The 18,179-nt window shown below is 35.2% G+C and overlaps 1 protein-coding gene across 1 annotated transcript in view; it reads right to left on the bottom strand.

Moving 5' to 3' along the window:
- LRBA (LPS responsive beige-like anchor protein) overlaps positions 1 to 18,179 on the bottom strand; it is a 401,040-nt gene that overhangs the window by 332,411 nt on the left and 50,450 nt on the right. Inside the window, exons 11-22 of the mRNA XM_061440892.1 lie at positions 17,698 to 17,831; positions 16,407 to 16,515; positions 16,147 to 16,299; positions 14,961 to 15,129; positions 12,948 to 13,027; positions 11,330 to 11,392; positions 9,455 to 9,552; positions 6,230 to 6,322; positions 5,225 to 5,333; positions 4,588 to 4,669; positions 2,789 to 2,912; positions 2,363 to 2,555 (exon numbers count right to left, since the gene is read on the bottom strand). Coding sequence (XP_061296876.1) covers positions 2,363 to 2,555; positions 2,789 to 2,912; positions 4,588 to 4,669; positions 5,225 to 5,333; positions 6,230 to 6,322; positions 9,455 to 9,552; positions 11,330 to 11,392; positions 12,948 to 13,027; positions 14,961 to 15,129; positions 16,147 to 16,299; positions 16,407 to 16,515; positions 17,698 to 17,831 — 1,407 coding nt within the window. The remainder of the gene's footprint in view (positions 1 to 2,362; positions 2,556 to 2,788; positions 2,913 to 4,587; positions 4,670 to 5,224; positions 5,334 to 6,229; positions 6,323 to 9,454; positions 9,553 to 11,329; positions 11,393 to 12,947; positions 13,028 to 14,960; positions 15,130 to 16,146; positions 16,300 to 16,406; positions 16,516 to 17,697; positions 17,832 to 18,179) is intronic.

Here is an 18,179-nt window from a genome sequence, read left to right as displayed (position 1 = left end):
GTTTTATCACAAAGATTTTTCTGTGATTTCTCCTAATTATGCTTCTGTAATTAAAAGTTATGAAATATTATGTAGCTTTATATTGCTAGCTGCATAAACTGCATATATTATTTATAAAAAGTTCAAATGACAAATATATAATCCCATTTTAAAATCCTTCCTTATTGCATCATCATTCGAATCACTATTGCTAAGCTAGTTTCTGGGTGCTTTTGTTTAATCATTTCTGTCTAGGCTTCTGAAACTGGAGAATATTAGCAACAATGTCCAAATAAACCTAACACCTTTATGATTCCTTCAAAATTACACCACCACTCTGCCACCAGCTCTGCCCACGTTGACACACACACACTTTAAACTTTGCCATTGTTCAGCTTCCTCTGAAGTAGGTTGGAAGCACAGTCCTTACATATTGACTAGAAAGCCAACAAGCTAGACTTGGGAAAACTGATACACGAAGTTACTTCTACAACCAAGGATTCTTCACTATGTCAGCATTCCAGGAACCAAAATTGAGAAATACAAAGAGTGAAGCATGTCATTTTCTCATTCACTATGGTATTGCACAAAAACATACAGCCTTTGGGGGGGGGAGGTGCAGGAAGGAGGGTGAGGAACATTATCTGTAGCTCAATTTTTTTAGTATATTCTAAAACTGTGGCTTTTTCCTTAACATCTGGCTGTGGCATCACAATAATATTTTTTTTTTTTTGTCTGTAAACTCCAGACCGTTGGTTAGTCATTTTGACACAGAAGCTGTTTAAATGGTATTTCTGACATTACATTATCTTACAAAAAGAGTCTAAGAATAGAACTACAGCTTATAAGTTCATGCGCTAGATAACTTTTGAATTCAATACACCAGAGCTCTGTATAACAGAGACAGAAAGGTGGCCTTCCTTCACTCACCTCTCCAGCTTTCCCCAGGGACAGTTCCCCAGCAATCACACAAATGCTTTAAATTATGCCAGTATCTATAAAAGCACATTAGGGATCTTTACTCTGGCTGTAGCTTGCTATTGTACAGTCTACCCACCCACACCTTCTACAACCTGGGAGAAAGAGAGCAAACAGGTTTTTTGAAGACACAAAAGAAGATTAAGGCTACTTCAATGACTACAACATGATCTCTGTAAGGGTTAAAATTTGGCCCTGGGCTCTTTGCACCTGGATTCCACTTAGGTAAGTGACTAATGATATTATTTCACACACTTTTACTACACAGGTTTCTACATTTGTCTCCCCATAGCCCAGTAATCCACCATTGCGCTACGAATGCAGTAAATAGACCTGCAAAAATAACAGTATTCTTGCTGTCTGCAGAGACTGAGTTTTTCTTGAGAAAAACAAACTCGCACAAAATCAAAGACTTGAGAAATGCTAACAACTCCTTAGAATCATACAGTGATCTTTAGTGTTCACAGATGGCCTTTTCACACCATTAAGTTTCACACATTTATAAATGTATAATTTTAATTTAATTCATCTCATGTACATATTTCTGATAAACCAGAATAATTATTATGAGGCCCAGGCTGATCTCACTCTTTTGTTTAGAATAAGGCAGGGCAGTTATCCTTTATACTACTGAGCCTTGTTCAAAAATCCACTAATAATTTTTATGATATAATTCTGGTTGGAACAACAAAAAAATCCGACTGAAGAATAGCAAAGGGTAATAGTCTCATTCATACTGCAAAGGATTTGTGTTCTCACCCTGTATTCCATGACAGCTTAACAGCTGAAGCAGCTGTCTTAACTTTGATTTCTTTGCTTTTACTGGTTCGTTTTACAGCCTTTTGATGTTACTAAAAAGGTATTTTTTGTTTATGAATAGATGTGGTGCGCCACCTTGTGTTCATGCCCTTATTAAAAAGCAAAACCAGCACTAAAATTTTGCAGAAATGCTGAAATTTCATTATCTCATTTTTGAAAATATGGGCCATTTCCAGCATAAACTAACACTATCACAATTTATCGTAGAATCATTGAATGGTTTGGGTTGAAAGGAACCTTAAAGATCACCTAGTTCCCTAGAACCCCTTGCCATTGGGGTCTACTAGTTTAAAGCCAATTGTTAAAATACATCAGCTGTAGAAAACTTGTACTTCAAATGTAAGGAAAAAAGCTCCCTTCTAACTTATATGTTTTCAACCCCAAGCAACAACAAAAAATACTCGTGTTCAAACAATAAAATTAACATTTAACTGTCAAATATTTGAAAGTTAAGCCCAATAACAAACATAAACACTGAGCTTTTATTTAAGTACCACCCATCACTTCAAGACTATCTTACTGTATGTTATAGCACTTCAAGGCTCTAAATCTAAATCAGAATTTCACAACTATTTCAAACACTCACCTTTGAATGTGTGATTGACAGCGTATCCACCCAAACACGCCAGCCACCCCACTCATACTTGATTGCATGGTAGAGCAGAATTCGAAATATGGTGTACACCATCTCAGTTATCTTCTGTTCCTCAGAAGTCTTTGGATTAAAACAGCAAAGGGAAAGCATCCACTCCTGCCAGACAGAGCACTGCAACAAACTCCTGCGAAACGCACACATGCTGTTTAATCAAATTTCAAAATCTACCTTAGAAATACACTTCTGCTAAATCAAGAATTCAGCATGTTTAAAACAACTGCTATGTGAAAACTTATCTGATTTTACATATTGAAGACTATAATATAGAATTTGCTGAACAGCTGTAAAGCTGTATCTGCTTAATGAGTCTAATTTAATAGGAGACCCTGTTGCTTACTTACAAGCAAGTTGTCTTACCTCCTATTTTCTCTGCTGTTATTAAAAAGTTTAATCATATCTGACAGAAATGCTCGCCGAACCTCCAGAGTTTCTGGACATTGTGGAGAATTACGTAGCAGGATTGCAATAACCTTCAAAATCTCTGTAAAAACAGTTCATATGCAACAAATTATTATTAAGCACAGCAAAAAAATATGGCACACCTTCCAGTATTTTTTGTACAAGAAAAGTGATGTTACATAAAAAAGTTTTATGCTGAGAAAAAGCACATCTCTATTTGAGTAAAAGGTTTAACTAAAATCCCTTCTTCCAAGACATTTCAAACCTGGTCACCATTAGGGAGATTCGAAGGCCTGTGCAGCTGAAGAAAATGGAAGCTAAGTTAAATTATTCTGATTTTTTTTTTTTAACTATCATGTTTAAGCAACACAAATGTTACCACATGACAAATGAGAAGCTATCAATCTGTCAGAACCTTTTTCTAAGGAAATTCACATAATAGAATGCATTCGTTACAAAAGCAATCTATGAGAAAAATATGTAGATTTTGCTCTACCTTAATACAGAATTTTCAAAGAATTTAAACAACTTCCATTATACCTAACAATTTCTAAAACTCTGAGAAAGGGGACAAAACCCTCCTGATACAAAATTTCATCTCTTATGAGCATGATGCTTTCTCTGCTTTAGGAGACAATCAAAATTATGGGTATATTCTACTTTCTGAAGCACTGAGACAGTCACTGTTCTAATTACTTTCTTTTAAAGCAAATTTTGTAAATAAATGATGCTGCAATTTGAACACAGTTGCTACGACACTTTTAGTTCACCTTGGACAATTTCTTTAAAAAGAGAAATTCCTTATCTGATAATATCAGCACTGATCTTAAAAAAATTACTTTAGAAGTAACTCTGCCTGCTAGACCTAGATAATTCCATACTCATACCTCACACTACAAATAATCTGTATTAACCACAGCAGTGACTGCCAACTTCAAAAATATTAAAAGAAAGACACAGAAATGTCCCTGCATCTCTTGCTTTGGACAGATTTACCACAACGCAAATGGCATACTGCAACCAGATTTCTTTCCTCTGTATCTGCTTTGCTTTGCTTTCTCTTCCCCAACTTTCCACATGAAGCAAACTCACAACTATGACCTACTAAAGCAGCCATGAAAGTGAAAAATCTATTATTTCTCAGAAAAAATTAACTCCCAAAGCTATCATAAGTCCATTGTATTATATACAGAACACATTAATGATACCTATAATTCAGGTGAGGAGATCAGTATTTTCGCTTAGTTCAAAAGACATCTAAAGTTTCATATCAAGATATTTCCCATAAAGTAAGCTAACCAAAACAGTGAGCAGATACATTTTTACTACTTTCCATCTAGTGTTGTCATACTGAATGTAATTTAAGATGAGGGTTGTTTCCATATTTCAGGTAATTTTAGTCTGACATCATTAAATAATGCAATCAGAATTTTGCTGGAACCTTAACATGTATTAAATCAAAGTATCCTGTGCATGCAAGTCTTGAAAAAACATTTCATAACATGACTGCACAGCCAAAAAGGGTGAGTTATGAACTACATACACATTTAGACACATAAAACTTCTTTCAAAAGGCTATGGACACATACTTCCTAAGTAACTCCAACTAAATGCACATTATCTTTCTTTTAACATGAAAGACAACGTAAAACTAAGATGAGAATTAAGACCGATGGATGAAATTAATAAGCTTTCTCATGTTCTTTTTAGAGCAGACTTTTTTTATGGCAGCATTTGGAAACATGTATTATTCTTACGAGGATTTTGTATCTTCACTGTTGAATCTGGGTCAGGATGTTGTTTATGTATCACTTGAGTGCAAATCTGTTCAGTCAGAATCTAGCAAGAAAGAAGAAGATGTCATATCAATGCTCATAAAGACAGCTTACTGAAAAATAGTTGGATAACATCCTTCATACAGCACCATTGTTATTTCACCATAGTTCTAAAAATTATCCCAAAAAACTCATTTGCTGTCTTTCTGGAAAATTTATTTCATTCTGTCCCTAAAATTTTATTCTGAACTACATTTTTTTTTCCTCTTAAGCACACACTGTTATTTTAAATACACTGGAAAAGAAACCTCAATCTAACCAGAACAATCATCATAAGGCAAGATCATTGCTATAATAAAATTCTACATACATATGAGTGTCTGCTTGAGACACTCAGGTTACTCATTAACTCGAATTGTTTATAATGAGCATAACCAAGTTAAGGGAGGGTTGGATCTCAAGTAGTCAGCTTTGGAAAAAAGAAAAAAGCAGCGCTCAGCAGCATGACACTAAGGTTTAATGTCATCTGGAACATATCAGCACAAATATGTAAGCAATTTTCTAACAATGTCTTACAAGTAATTAGGAAGATTGGATCCTAACTACAGTATATTACTACCTCAAATAGGACATTGTATGTGGTCATGGTGATTAAACTTGTCTGAAGCATCAGCCTTTCAGCCAACAAAGAGAACAATCCATGTCCAAGCATGACTTCAGCTTTTCTCCTAAAATAGCACAGAAAGATAAAATAAACTTACGTGTTCAACTTGCTTTAGGGGAAAAAAAGTTTAAAAAGTTTGCCTCAAGAAATATGAAATTGCAAAAACCTTTTTTTCTTTTTTACTCTCCAAGTCTTTCACTTTTGGTTAAGAAAAAGGGCATGGATTCAAAATTCTGAAAGAACAAGTCATCCCCCTGAAGTCAGACAGGAAAGATCTAGCTTTCATCCATAAACGCGGCCCACCCACCCTGAGCCCTAAAAGCTGAAATACACCCTTAGGAATTTCTTGATAACTACTATGGAAAGGGCATCTTTGTCCTCATTTCATTCAAAAATATAACCATGGACAGCGATCTCAGTAATTATCTACTATTGTAGGCAGCTAGAGACATACTAAATCTAGTTCTCAGTAAGTAACACAGGGTCCAAATCTTACTAGTCTAATTCCTGCTACCAATTTCAGCAGAATTATGGAAAAAGACCATTTGAAAAAACAGACAGCCATAACACAAAAAACTATTAAATGACCTTGGTTAGGAAGTGATAATGCCTGGACACCAGTTGCCAATAACAAGTAATTCCACCACATCAGAAATGTAGTAATGACAAACAAATTGAAGAGTACTTGAAGAATAGTAGCTTCAATTCAATGAAGCATATTTAGTGATTAACCTCCAATATGGCTTTTTTTACTTTACATACAAACATGCATGTATAACCAAAATAACCAAATAACATATACATACATTAACAAATAACATACATAATACATACATAATAATACATATATAAACAACATATACACAAAACAATATATGTCATATGTGTCACAACCTACCTTTTTTCCTTCACTGGGGGGGGTGGGGTGGGGGGTGTTTCAAGACCTAAACCAGTACTTACTTTGGAGCCAGATGCTTTAGGAAATATCCCATCACTTTTAGAGCTTGCACCCTGATGCCTTCACTTTGTGATGCTAAAAGCTTGTAGACAACCCTAAATGGAGAGAACACAAGGCTTTCTAAAACAATTGAAATACACAGCAATTTTTGGAAAGACAAATTAACTCAGTTAACTGCAAATAAATTTGTATATGATCCTGCTTTAAAAGAATTACTAACTACAAAAAACAGCATGACATTTCCGTTAACATCACAATAGTTTGTGATTTCTCATTTTATAATTAGATATAGAGATTTTTAATAAAATTTAAATTCCTCCCAAATATCAACACGTAAAACATGCTATGAAAGGCTGCTACAATCCCTATATTGGGAACTGTCTTAATCTGGTATTTTATCCAGAAAACTAAGTGTTGTTTTGGTATAAATGTGGCTGGATGGGAATTGCCATGTATGGAGTGGGATTTATTACCAGCACTAATATTTGACATCTGTGCACACTGTTGCACCCTCAGAGGGAGGGAGGAAGGCACAAAGTCAGAAGGCATTCTCATTTCACCTCCAGTGGTTTCTGCTCTTCACCTCCATCTAATTGTGCTCTACATCCTGTTATGATTCTCCATGGAGAAGGTTTAAAATAAAGCTGAAGAGAGCAATGGGCATGTCTGTAGCAAAGTACTAGACTTGACTAGCTGAAAGATTCTTACTGAAGTTTCACCAAGAAAGAAAATGGGTGTAAAAAACACAGCAGGGAAAGTGTCAGTGTAACTGATAAAAGTCTAGTAAATTAATAAATAATTGAAAGTACAGTCTTACAGTGGGAAGTGTCCAATAACCTTAAATGTATTTTACATTACCAATTCAATCTGTAACTCTGCACAGATCTTATCACATGTATCCATGCCTGCCACTCCCCAGAGTAAAAAGAAATCACACTAGTATTTAATCTTAGCTCCTCAAAAGTTTATTTGCATTTATTCTTTCATTAAATATAGCTTATTTATACAGTGAAAAATTCTAACATTGGCCTCCTGTCAGTGGGAAGAATAACAAATGGAAGATTTTGATCCTTGCTAATCTCCCATAAAAAGTAAGACATCAAAATGTATTTATCAATTGCATCTAACTTCACTCACTGCTTGTCACTATCTGATTTTAGTTGGGCTGTGGTTCACGGTATTGGATAGACCTTTGAATTTGTGAAATATAATTTAGCTTATACCTAATGTAGGCTACTAAGCTCTGGAAAAAAAAAAAATTAATTTCCTAATGCTCCATGAAATGAAGCTGGAACTTCACAGAAGGCACAATGCTCAGCCTTTACTGTGAACAACTGCTGAGAAAAATTTTTAAGAAATTTATATCACTTTATTAGGGTTAAAAAAAAAAAAAAAAAGAAGTAAAAATCTAATTTCAGTTATTCTTGAATCTTTAAAAAATATCCCATGTTACAATAGCGCATCTTAGATCAGCCAACTGTAAAGAGTTCGAAGGACTGACTTAAGTTTTTTTAGTCCTTATCTATACATAACTGAGTATTCATCATTCGTTATACTTTCCTTCACTTTCAAATACCTAAAAATATTACCTACCTAAACTAAGAAAAAAAACAGAAACAAAACAGTTCTATACTACAATTTAAGTGAAAACCTAGAAGTGATTAAAACACAGTTATCTGTAACAAGTAACTTATCTTGGAGAAAGTTACAGCCACAGCAACTAAAGAATCAAACAAATGAGCAAGCCCATTTTACAATGTTAATTCAAGCAATATAATCCACTTTACTGCTTGTCTTAACAGAACAGTATGAAGGTTACCTAACTGCACAGGGAAAAAAAAAATATTTCCTTACCCTTATTATTTCTTTAATAGATTTGTTACTTCTTAAATTTAAATTATTAAAAACCTCCAAATATTTACAAAGCTTTGTAAAATTATTTTTAAATTTCAAGAATATGGTGTTTTAATTGCAAAAAGTAGATGTATCAATATGAATACAAACAACCTGTTAAGAGACTGGAGAAAATACAAGAGAAAAAAAATGTAACAAGGCAGGAAAACAAAGCGATTTCTCACTCTGGACTCACTATTCATACTGACTTGCCCATATAACAGTTAATAAAAAAGAAAGTGTCTACTGCCAGTTGTTAAATAAAAACAAACATATTCCATTGGAGATTCAACATGACATTCAAATACTGTATTATTTAGAGGTTTTATTAGTTTCCCATAGCATAATACATTACCATACAAATGAAGTCAAAGCTGAAGAAAATAGGTAAAAAAAGCCAGCCTAACACTAAAATGGGGGAAAACAATTATGAACAGGCCTGAATGTTGTCTCTTGAGAAAGGGCAACTGAAAAAAATATATGTATAAATAGGGGTTAACCAATAGGTGCAACAAAATGTATGAATTGAGACTCTGCCTTTACACAGCAAGAGAATTACTATTCCACATACCCATCTAGGAATAGTTCTTTCATTTGTCTGCCTATTTCAATTCCTCCCCCACTACGTCCAGGCATGTTCATTTTAGACTAAAAAAGTCCCATGATGTGACCACCCTCTGCAAGCCACAACACAAAATCAGTCATAACTAAGTCTTTTTCCAGCAGATCTTCTCTTGCGCTTTTACTGTTACTAGAACTTGCAACTTTGCCTACTTTTCTCTCACAGTGGTGTTAAACCATACTTTGCTGTTTGTTAGCAAAAAGAGACTGTGAACAAACCATACCAGAAAGTGTTGAATTTAAACAAAAGATTTCTTCTGCAAAATACCAGTAATGCTCTACATGTAAAAAAAAAAAGGAGGGGAGAAGGGGGAAATAAAGAAGATCAGAAGAAATCTGAACCAATTTTTGTCAGCCCACTTTCAGTTCTAAAACATATGCAAGAATGGGAGGCTAAGGACTAAGCGCTAGTAGACGAAGACTTAACATCAATGCACAGACTAACCCAAATTGATCACTACCTACTTAAGTGTGACTGACAGCTTGAAAACATTAAAAAAAAAACACCTCACTGATAATAAATCCAACATCACCTCTTGTCAAAAGAACACCTGGACACAAAAATCTCCAGGCCAAAAAATCTCCAAGATGAGCAGTCTAAGACTGCAACACATACACTGACAAGGACGTTTTAGATTTCATGGGAATTCAAGAAAGCAGCAAAACAGTCAAAATACTATCTCCTTTTGCCAACTTACAAAATTCAAACTTACTGTAATCCATTCCTCTGATCAAAAGCAGGAATCATAGAACTGGGATGCTCTGACATCAGAGCAACAAGCAATTGCAAGACATCCATTAGATTGTCATCCTGTTAAATGAAAGTTACAAATTTGAATTAAAAATGCGTATCGCTAGAACATTTCTTTGGCTAAAAGAACCCCTAGAAAACATTTCAAAATCATCTGGAGAGTAACAGTAAACTAAGGCCCAAATCAACCAGTCCAGAATCAAAAGATGCATAGAAATGAAAGGCAAGTGCAGGAGAAAATGTTACCAAAAAATCCCAAAACTGTTTTTAGAGTGATATATTTGTGTTTGTGATGCAAGCCTTTGTAAGTGAATGGACTACTGGACTATGTTACTTCATTCCACACACATGCTCATCTGTTTGCATGTATGTTTCCTGTTCTTTTACTACACAGGAGCAGCACAAGAACGGCTGTATGCTTTCAGGGGCACAAGGTGGTGTTTAATGCAAAATCTCTTCTAATAAATGTCCACCCAAGAAAAAAAAATACCATCACCTGCCACAGACAACATTTAAAATGGGTAATTCAAGCTGCACAGTAAAGCCTTCCATATTGTTTGTCTAAAGCACTCTAAGCTACCATTTATTAATTTGTCCCAAGTTAATTATAACTAAAAATCACCTATGGAGTAGGAATGCAACTGTCTTTTCCCGTTCTTTGTGGTATTGAAATGAAAGCTTATTTAAAGAAAAAAAAATAAAATAGACAAACCAAAATACACTACTATTTCTAACAATTTGAACAAAAGTATTCTGATTCTTTCTCTATTAAAAAAACAGTTTTACACCCCCTGAACAACTGTATTCAACTGATATTATTAGCTTACATTATAGGTGCAACCATTGATGAATGAGCTCTATGAGAAGGTTGAATTTTACTCTTATTTGTTTATGTTTTTCAGAATTTACAAACCTATGGGATTCAGACTTCATGGATCTTTTAGACTTGACGATGTAAACTCTTAGGGTTGTTAAAATATCACCTCCTCATCTCAAAGCTACAAAAAGCTTATGCTATTTTGGTTTACTCATACATGTTACCAAGATTCTTATTTTTTACATCATCATATGAAATAGAATGATTTAAATTACTTGTCCATGGTACTACCAAGTAGCAGTAACCAGCACAGAGAATAAAAGGAAAATATAGGTGGTAAACAAAAGAAGAAAAAAAATCCATACTGCTTGAAATGAAGTTCAATTAATTCCTTATTTTGCCCATTTCAAGCACCCTTACAGAGATGTGATCAGTTAGATTTATGTCCCCATTTCCTTTGTCTTTGATGTTGCATCTGGCACAAAGTGCCTTTTCCTGGTGCTAAAATATGAAGATGCAGATGTATCAGTGGTAACCAATGTTTTCTCCCAATTAAGTTTATATAATTCTCTTAGATGCCATTAACATATATCTTTATTTTTTAATGCGTGTTTTCAATTTTATTGTTTTATTTAAGAAGCAAAATAAAAAGGAGAGAAAAACAAAACAAAAAATATTACTTAGGCAGCTTAAAACAAGGTTTGGTCTTTTTTTTTTTAAGTCAGTCTCACCATCTGTTTTTCTGCTTGGTAAAACAGTTTGCAGAACAACATAAGAAAGCATTTTGACTTACTGGCTTAATGAACTTCAATCTAACATTGAACATAGTGCTTAAATCACTGCAGAAATACTGGCAATTCAGCACACTACACTAGAGTTGGACAATCTTTGCTACTTCCTCTGCAGAGCCATCTTGTGGCATAAAGAAGGTAATATTTGAAAATATTTCACTATTTGGTGGTCACAAATAGTAGTAGTATTACACCTCTCCTCCCACACACCCCCTAAATTAAAAATTACCTCATGTATAGTGAGCAGATAATTGAGGATTGCCTGCAATTCATCCTCTTTTATTCCATAGTCCTTTAAAAAAAAAAAAAATAATCAGGTTACTAACAATCATCCTTCACACACAAAAGTACTGCTTCCAAAAGAGCATTATTACAAGCAATGGTTATATACAGAGCCGACAAATTTGTTTTCACTTGGTACCATAATAGCTTCATAGTTAGAAGGCAGCTTTTTCCCTACCCAAAATATATCTGCTGAAAATTATAAAAGTGCTTTACAACAACTCCAATATAGGCATAAAAATAAGCTAGATAGTAATATAGTACATGAAATTGTTAGAGTCACACATTAATTGATAAAGACAATTTCAATGAGAGCTTCCTATTAATACAAGAATTGCATTAAGGTGGCAAGGAGGATTCAAAAGCAGATCTGGGTGTTTAATTATAAGCTTGTTAGGTAGGCATGCCTACAGCTGAGTTTGCTTCTTATTTTCCACTACAGAATCCTATCTTCAGTAGCTATCAACTTTGCAGAAATTTAAATCATTTATGGCATCTCTGTCAGGAACATGCCTTGAGGTCTTTTTGATGAAAATATAATAAAAACAAACAGTTTCTAAGAGGATGAGGGTAGGGAAAAGCAGCCTTCTTCATTTCTAGGGCTTTTATTTATTTTTTTTTAAATCTCTCATTTCCAAAAAATATTTTGCACTACTGTACAAGTAGAAAATTTGCAGAATAATCAACCTTTCATTATGGGCTTTTTACTGTCCTTGTGAAACACTATCCAAAACCATCCAAGTTGAAAATCTTTGACAATAAAAAAAAAAAAAATTAAGCTGACACTTAATGAAAGTCTTTTGGAGTTTGATGGCTAAATTGTCCCCGATTTTTTAAATTGGATGTTCTGCAATTGAAGTAAGAGTACAAGAGTCAAGAGCAGAACTTTTCTGGTAGTTACTACTTCACAGTAACTGCTGGGGCTAAGGGTAGGAGCACAGATAACACACTAGTCCCTTAGGCAACACAGGGAAGAGGGGAAAAGGGAGCCAAATTCAAACACGGAGAAGACAGCCTACAAAAACAAGAGATGAAGGGAGGTCAAAGCTTACAACAGGAAAGGGTTAAGAAGAGTCTGTAAGTAGTAGAACTGCTGAATCTCAATATTCCTCTAACAGTTGTGAAACTTATTGATAGTGTCTTTCTTATCCTCCTCTGTCCCCCTTGCCCGCAGCATTTAATGTCAAAGTTTGCTCTTAAATCTAAGCATTTTTGATGCAGGTGGTATTGTTCTTGTCCATAAAAAAAAAACAAACACCAAACAAACAAACAAAAAACCCACCAAAAAAAAAACAATGAAATAAAATACTTACTTTCCAGTAGTAAACATTTCTAAGTTAATGGTTTAACTGCTTCACTTTAAATAAAAACAGCTTAAAAGGAGGAAAAATGCATATTTAGCACTGCTGTCTGTGGCAAGAGCCACAACAAAAAGATGAACTTTACATGGTATTTCTATTTATTTGCTTACAAAATTCAGTTTTCTTAGAAAAAAGGCTATATTTAAAAACATTTCTTTATGAAAGGAAACTTAGATATTTTATCAAGATTTAAAGTTATCCTACCTTCATCACTAGCTGTTTAATGAACATCAACAAGAATGCTCGCAGAGATAAAACCTCTTTTTGAGTAGGCCGTGGCCCATCTACAAAAGAAGGAAAGTAGATAAATGAAATAGAAATAAACAGTTCTTATTTGACTAGTATGCATTTTCACAAAAAGAAAAGTAAAATGCATTTCTGGACGAAGAGGGCACAATTCGAAGTAAATCCTTCCCCACTACAACAGTAATGCGTTTCACTGTTTATTAGCAAAATGACCAACCAGTGAGGTTCTACTAAAACTTTTCTTAAACAGTTTTCTAAACCCCTCTAAATTCATTAACACTTCCTTGCAGTGCCTATGAACCAACTTCATGCAAAGAATAAAACTGATATGAGAACTTTGTCAGAATTTCCAGATTTCAAATTTTTGCAGTTTACAATTGTTTTTGAAGTTCTGCTAAAGCTCAGTGGAAGAACTACAAGCCATTATTACACACTGGCTACATACACAACAGCAATCTATCTTACAATGCCATGACTTCATTTGTTACCTCAAAGTCAAAAGGACTTGCTTCTGCCATTCCTGTGTGAAACAGACTTTCACAGGAACGTTTTAAATGCTGAAACACTGAGTAATTCCCTAGAGAGGCAAGGTTAACAAAACAGGTGCAATGAAATGTCAAAGCCAAGTAAAAGCTTTCCTATAGAAAGCAAATGAACTGTTGCAAATACATTTCTGGGGACAGTTTTTATGTTTACTCTTAAGTTCATAGCTCTTATGGTCTTAATCATCATTGAAAAGCAAAGCAAATAGCAACAGTAAGTGATCATACAGTCTGCTTTTACATAGTATAGGCCCACAGGCATATTTGGTTTAAGAATTGTTATTTTCGATACAGACCAGCCTAGTCAAAATAAGCCATTAAACTGTATTAGTGAGATATCCTACACATACTCTTGACTCAGGCTCAATAAATCAGTTCAGAAACTGAAGTAAATCCATGTCTTCACTAAAAAGAAAGGAGAAAACACTCATGTGCTGCTCCTTACAGAATGCAAAATACAACAGAACAACCTTTGCAACCCTCAAACAGGAAGGGTTGGTCATTTTGGGAAGTTGACAGCAGGAAGTCAGACAAACCTAAGGAGTTCTCACTCCCAGTGCATCTAGCTCTCTTTCATCACCTGCTGCTTTCTCTGAAATTCCAGAGCCCTTCTTCATTGCCAGAATGAGTAGAGATCTAAGTTATTCTCCCTTTGCCAAGACTGTCTGCCCAAACCCATAAAACACAAAACTACAATTAGAAGAGTCGTAAAGTCATGCTTCCAAACAGCATTAATTCCCTTATCTGTGCCAGTTCCATCCGCATGTGTTTATGTTCTGCTGGAACACATTTCACTTCTAGTTTCTTTTAGACTACTGGAATTCTAAGTCAAGCAGCTACTCCCTTTGCTTCTTTCTTAGAATCAGTACTCTTGTCCTATGTTCTGTGTTAATGACCAGTACTAAACACCTGTTCTAATTTTCTCATTACTTCTTTCACCATGAGCTTGATGTCTGGATTAAGCACACTTATTAAGCAGTTTTCCAACAAGTTCAGATCCCTACACCTGTCATATAACCTCAGTATGCTTGTTTTCAGCTATCCTGCTATCATCAACAGATATTAAAACCAATTAAAGACTGTCAAGTACTTGAACAAGCTCTGTAAAGAGACCACATTCTCAGGCACAACTCTACACTTCCCAAACCCTGCCAGTTCTGTAACCAGTTCTATCTAGCATTAATACACATAGGTCTTTGATGACAAGGGATATGACTTCTGAAGAAAGTTTCCATTAGACTGGGAAAAGAAGCTTTCAAAAAAAATCCCAAACCCTGTGAACAAAAGCACGCTGCTTGAACTGTTACAGTAAACCCACCCCATTAAAATAAAATTCTTTCTGGAACAATTAGGGTTCTGTTCTATATACTATACACAACATTTTCTTTAAAACAAACATCCACTTGTGAGATTAGAAATGAATACACACCTATGCCTTTGGGAGTTATACCACTCCGATCCTGGGGATTCACTACCCAGTAATAATACTTTAGGGTATGCATGACCAGAAGAACTGTTCCAACTCTCCGGACTGCACCATATATGTTAACAGTGCCAATGAACTCAGTAGACAGGTAAGTGTACAGGATCAGCTGAACCTGCAACACCCAATCAGGAGATCAAAAATCATTACAGCAAAAATGCACTATATCAGACAACTGCATTCTTAAATTTCATCTATTAAAATTTCTTAAAGAAATACATTTTCTCTACATAGCTCAATCACAAAGCTCTTACAACCTTTGCAAACTGATAAAAATTTTAATTTTCTTTCTACAGTGCTGTTGGTTTTTTAAGCTGGTCCATGCTCATAGGAGCAAGAAAGCATGGTATTCACACAATTGCAAATGGCTGAGATTGGAAGGCACCTCTGGAGATCATCTAGTCCAACCTCCCTGTTAAGAATACGGTCACACAGGAGGTATTATAGGAAGGTGCATATTTATTATAGGCTCAAGTATTCATTACAGGCTTGATTATTTACATATATTTCAATTTTCTTCTGAGAAATAATGACTTGAATAATACTTAAAATTTAATTTAGCTGTAGCAAACAAATGTTTTACAACGACTTCAACAGTAGCAGTTACTGCTGTCTCAGTTTTGGAAATGCTAAACAAACCCTTATGGAATGGGATCAGAAAAATCTGGCAAAAAGGCTTCAAGTTGAAGCAACTGGTAAGTTTCCATCAAAACTGTTCATTCTCAGAGAACACAGATTCACCAAAGCAAAAATACTCTGCAGCGCACACATCAATTTAAATGAAGACTTCAAATCTGAAACCAAGGATAATTTATCTTAAAAACTGATGGTTTTTTTGCTAACTAACCCATCCAAAATTCCTTTTCAGGTTACAACACTGACTGGGTCAAGGACTCCAGAAGTCACTCCCAACTCTGCTCTGGAGAATATTGCAGGTTTCCAAAGTCCTAAAACCTTCGGAGTCTGCAAAACTGGACAGGTACATGCCGAAAAGCAGAGCCTGAAAACAGTTCCTATATGGTACCTGCTGAAGAGCCAGGACCTATAATGCTTGGAGAGTCCAAGCTTATTCTCAACACTCCCAAATAGCTACATCCCAAGATATTTTATATATAAGGATAAGCAAATTTACCTGTGCTGGAATATGAATCCATATGGCAGGATTAAGGAGAATATGATCACACAGCTGCTTCAGCAAGGGCACCCCATTGTGCAAGTTGCTCAGGTATTTTGAAAAGGCAAGGCAAAGATCTAGTACAGCTCGGGTAACATGGGCTTTGGAAGACTGTAAAAGAAGACGTGCTTAAGGAAGAGCTCTGCAACAGTCTAGGAAAAATACTTCTCTCAAAAATATTCAAAACAATGTAAGACATGAAGAAAAAATTTCTCTACCTTTTCTAAGCTATAACCTATCACAAGGAAGCCCTTACAGGAAAGCATCTGTTCTTGCATAGCAATTGAGTTCTTCAACAACTCCATGATGAAAGCCAATAAAGTAGAACTGAAAAACATAACATTTTAGTAAAGAAAAATGTTTTAAAGACTTACAATGAGACAGAAAGTATTTCCAAATTAACACTTTCATCACACAGTCCAAGGATACATTTAATGTGTTATATAAATGCACAGATGAGAATTTTTAAACAAAAAGCAAGACTACATGTTGAAAGCTCCAACTTCTTGCTTTTAATTAATGCACTTCTAACAGAATTCTGGATTCTGATACAACCATGCAATAGCAAAATTCTTCTAAAAATACATTCTTGCAGAAAGGCAACAGTTAAGTGTGTCCTCTCTGCTTTGTACTTCATTTGCAAACTTTGGCAAGATCAGTAACAAATGCCATTCCGCTTCCCACTGCTTTCAGACAAGCAGATACTGGAAATATTTTTCTAAACACAGCTTTAGTATTGATTCAAGCTAATTCAACTCTGTGCTGCTGCCAGAAGAAACGTTGGTGCCCTACCCCACCCCCCAGTGGCTATGAATCAAGACCTTAACCAGTTGAAAACCCCTCTGATTCAGTCTGCAGCTGAATCCAATCTCTGATTCATCACATAAATGCCCAAGTCTGAGCCAGTTCAGGAGAGGCCCAGGAATGCACAAATGGGCTGAAGGAACATTGTGACCACCCCTTCATAGCAGCAATATGGATGTAGATCATCTTTAAACAGTCATGAAATTGTTCTGCAATGAAACAGAGCAAACTACACCAGAATTCTAAAAAGTAAACACTTTGCTATTAATACTACTCTTTAACTTAGGAGCTCCATCAGTTTCTGTGTATGGATGTTCCAAAGTTGGACTGAGCTGAAATGGAGCTGAAATCAGAGGAGAAGCCTGGCAGCAACACTGAGTAACAGTTATGTTCCAAAAAAGTCTGAAGGCTTCCCCAGTACATTTTCTCCAAGACAGGAGTGAGCTCAAGAGAACTGTCTGTAATTCTGTTACACAAAAAATATTGTGAAGTAGAAAATTGCATACATATTTATTTTGTGTGAACTTTCATTAAAAATTTGGTAAAAATAAGCACAATACTTTGAAGTCCTGCCTGTAACAAGGCTACCTTCTTGTTGTTAGACATAACTCATTGTTGCACAAGACAATTAAAACTACTACACCACTTAATAAAGCAAGAGGTAATTTTCTTAAAGAACAGAACACAGTAAGTACATGAACTCACCAAATAGTTGTGTCAATGTGGTCCGATGAGTATTGCCTATAGTCTAACTGTGCAAAGAGAGGGAAAAGTACCTGCACTCCTCCAATGGAGTGCAGAGCACTTTGGATAGAATGCGTTAAGACTGCTTTCACATCCTGACAAAGAAGAAATAAGAAATACTGAAATCTCCTTCAGAAACTGCTAAAAAGTTCACTAGAAACACTTTGAAATTTCTTCAGTACAAGTCTTATATTATTAACAAATACAAAGAAACAGCAAGTAGTAAACTGGCTGCCACAGCCACATTAAACGCCCAGGCCAGCTGACCTACTGCTTTAGATACAGTCTACAGTGCAGACATTCAGATGAATATACAGGAAGTGGCTTGCAATTTCTAAAACAAGTCTTTAATGATATTGAAACTGTAAAACAGAACACATGAAAAACTTCTGGGGAAAAAAAAAGATTAAAGGGTTCAAAGGAAAGGGTAGCACATCAAGAGA

This window comes from Pezoporus flaviventris, unplaced genomic scaffold, assembly GCF_033815535.1.
Source record: "Pezoporus flaviventris isolate CSIRO_AGI_PZ_B2104156 unplaced genomic scaffold, CSIRO_AGI_Pfla_v1 ptg000002l, whole genome shotgun sequence".
Taxonomy (NCBI): domain Eukaryota; kingdom Metazoa; phylum Chordata; class Aves; order Psittaciformes; family Psittacidae; genus Pezoporus; species Pezoporus flaviventris.
The sequence above is the reverse complement of the archived record's forward strand: the minus strand, read 5'-3'. Positions and strand labels throughout refer to the sequence as shown.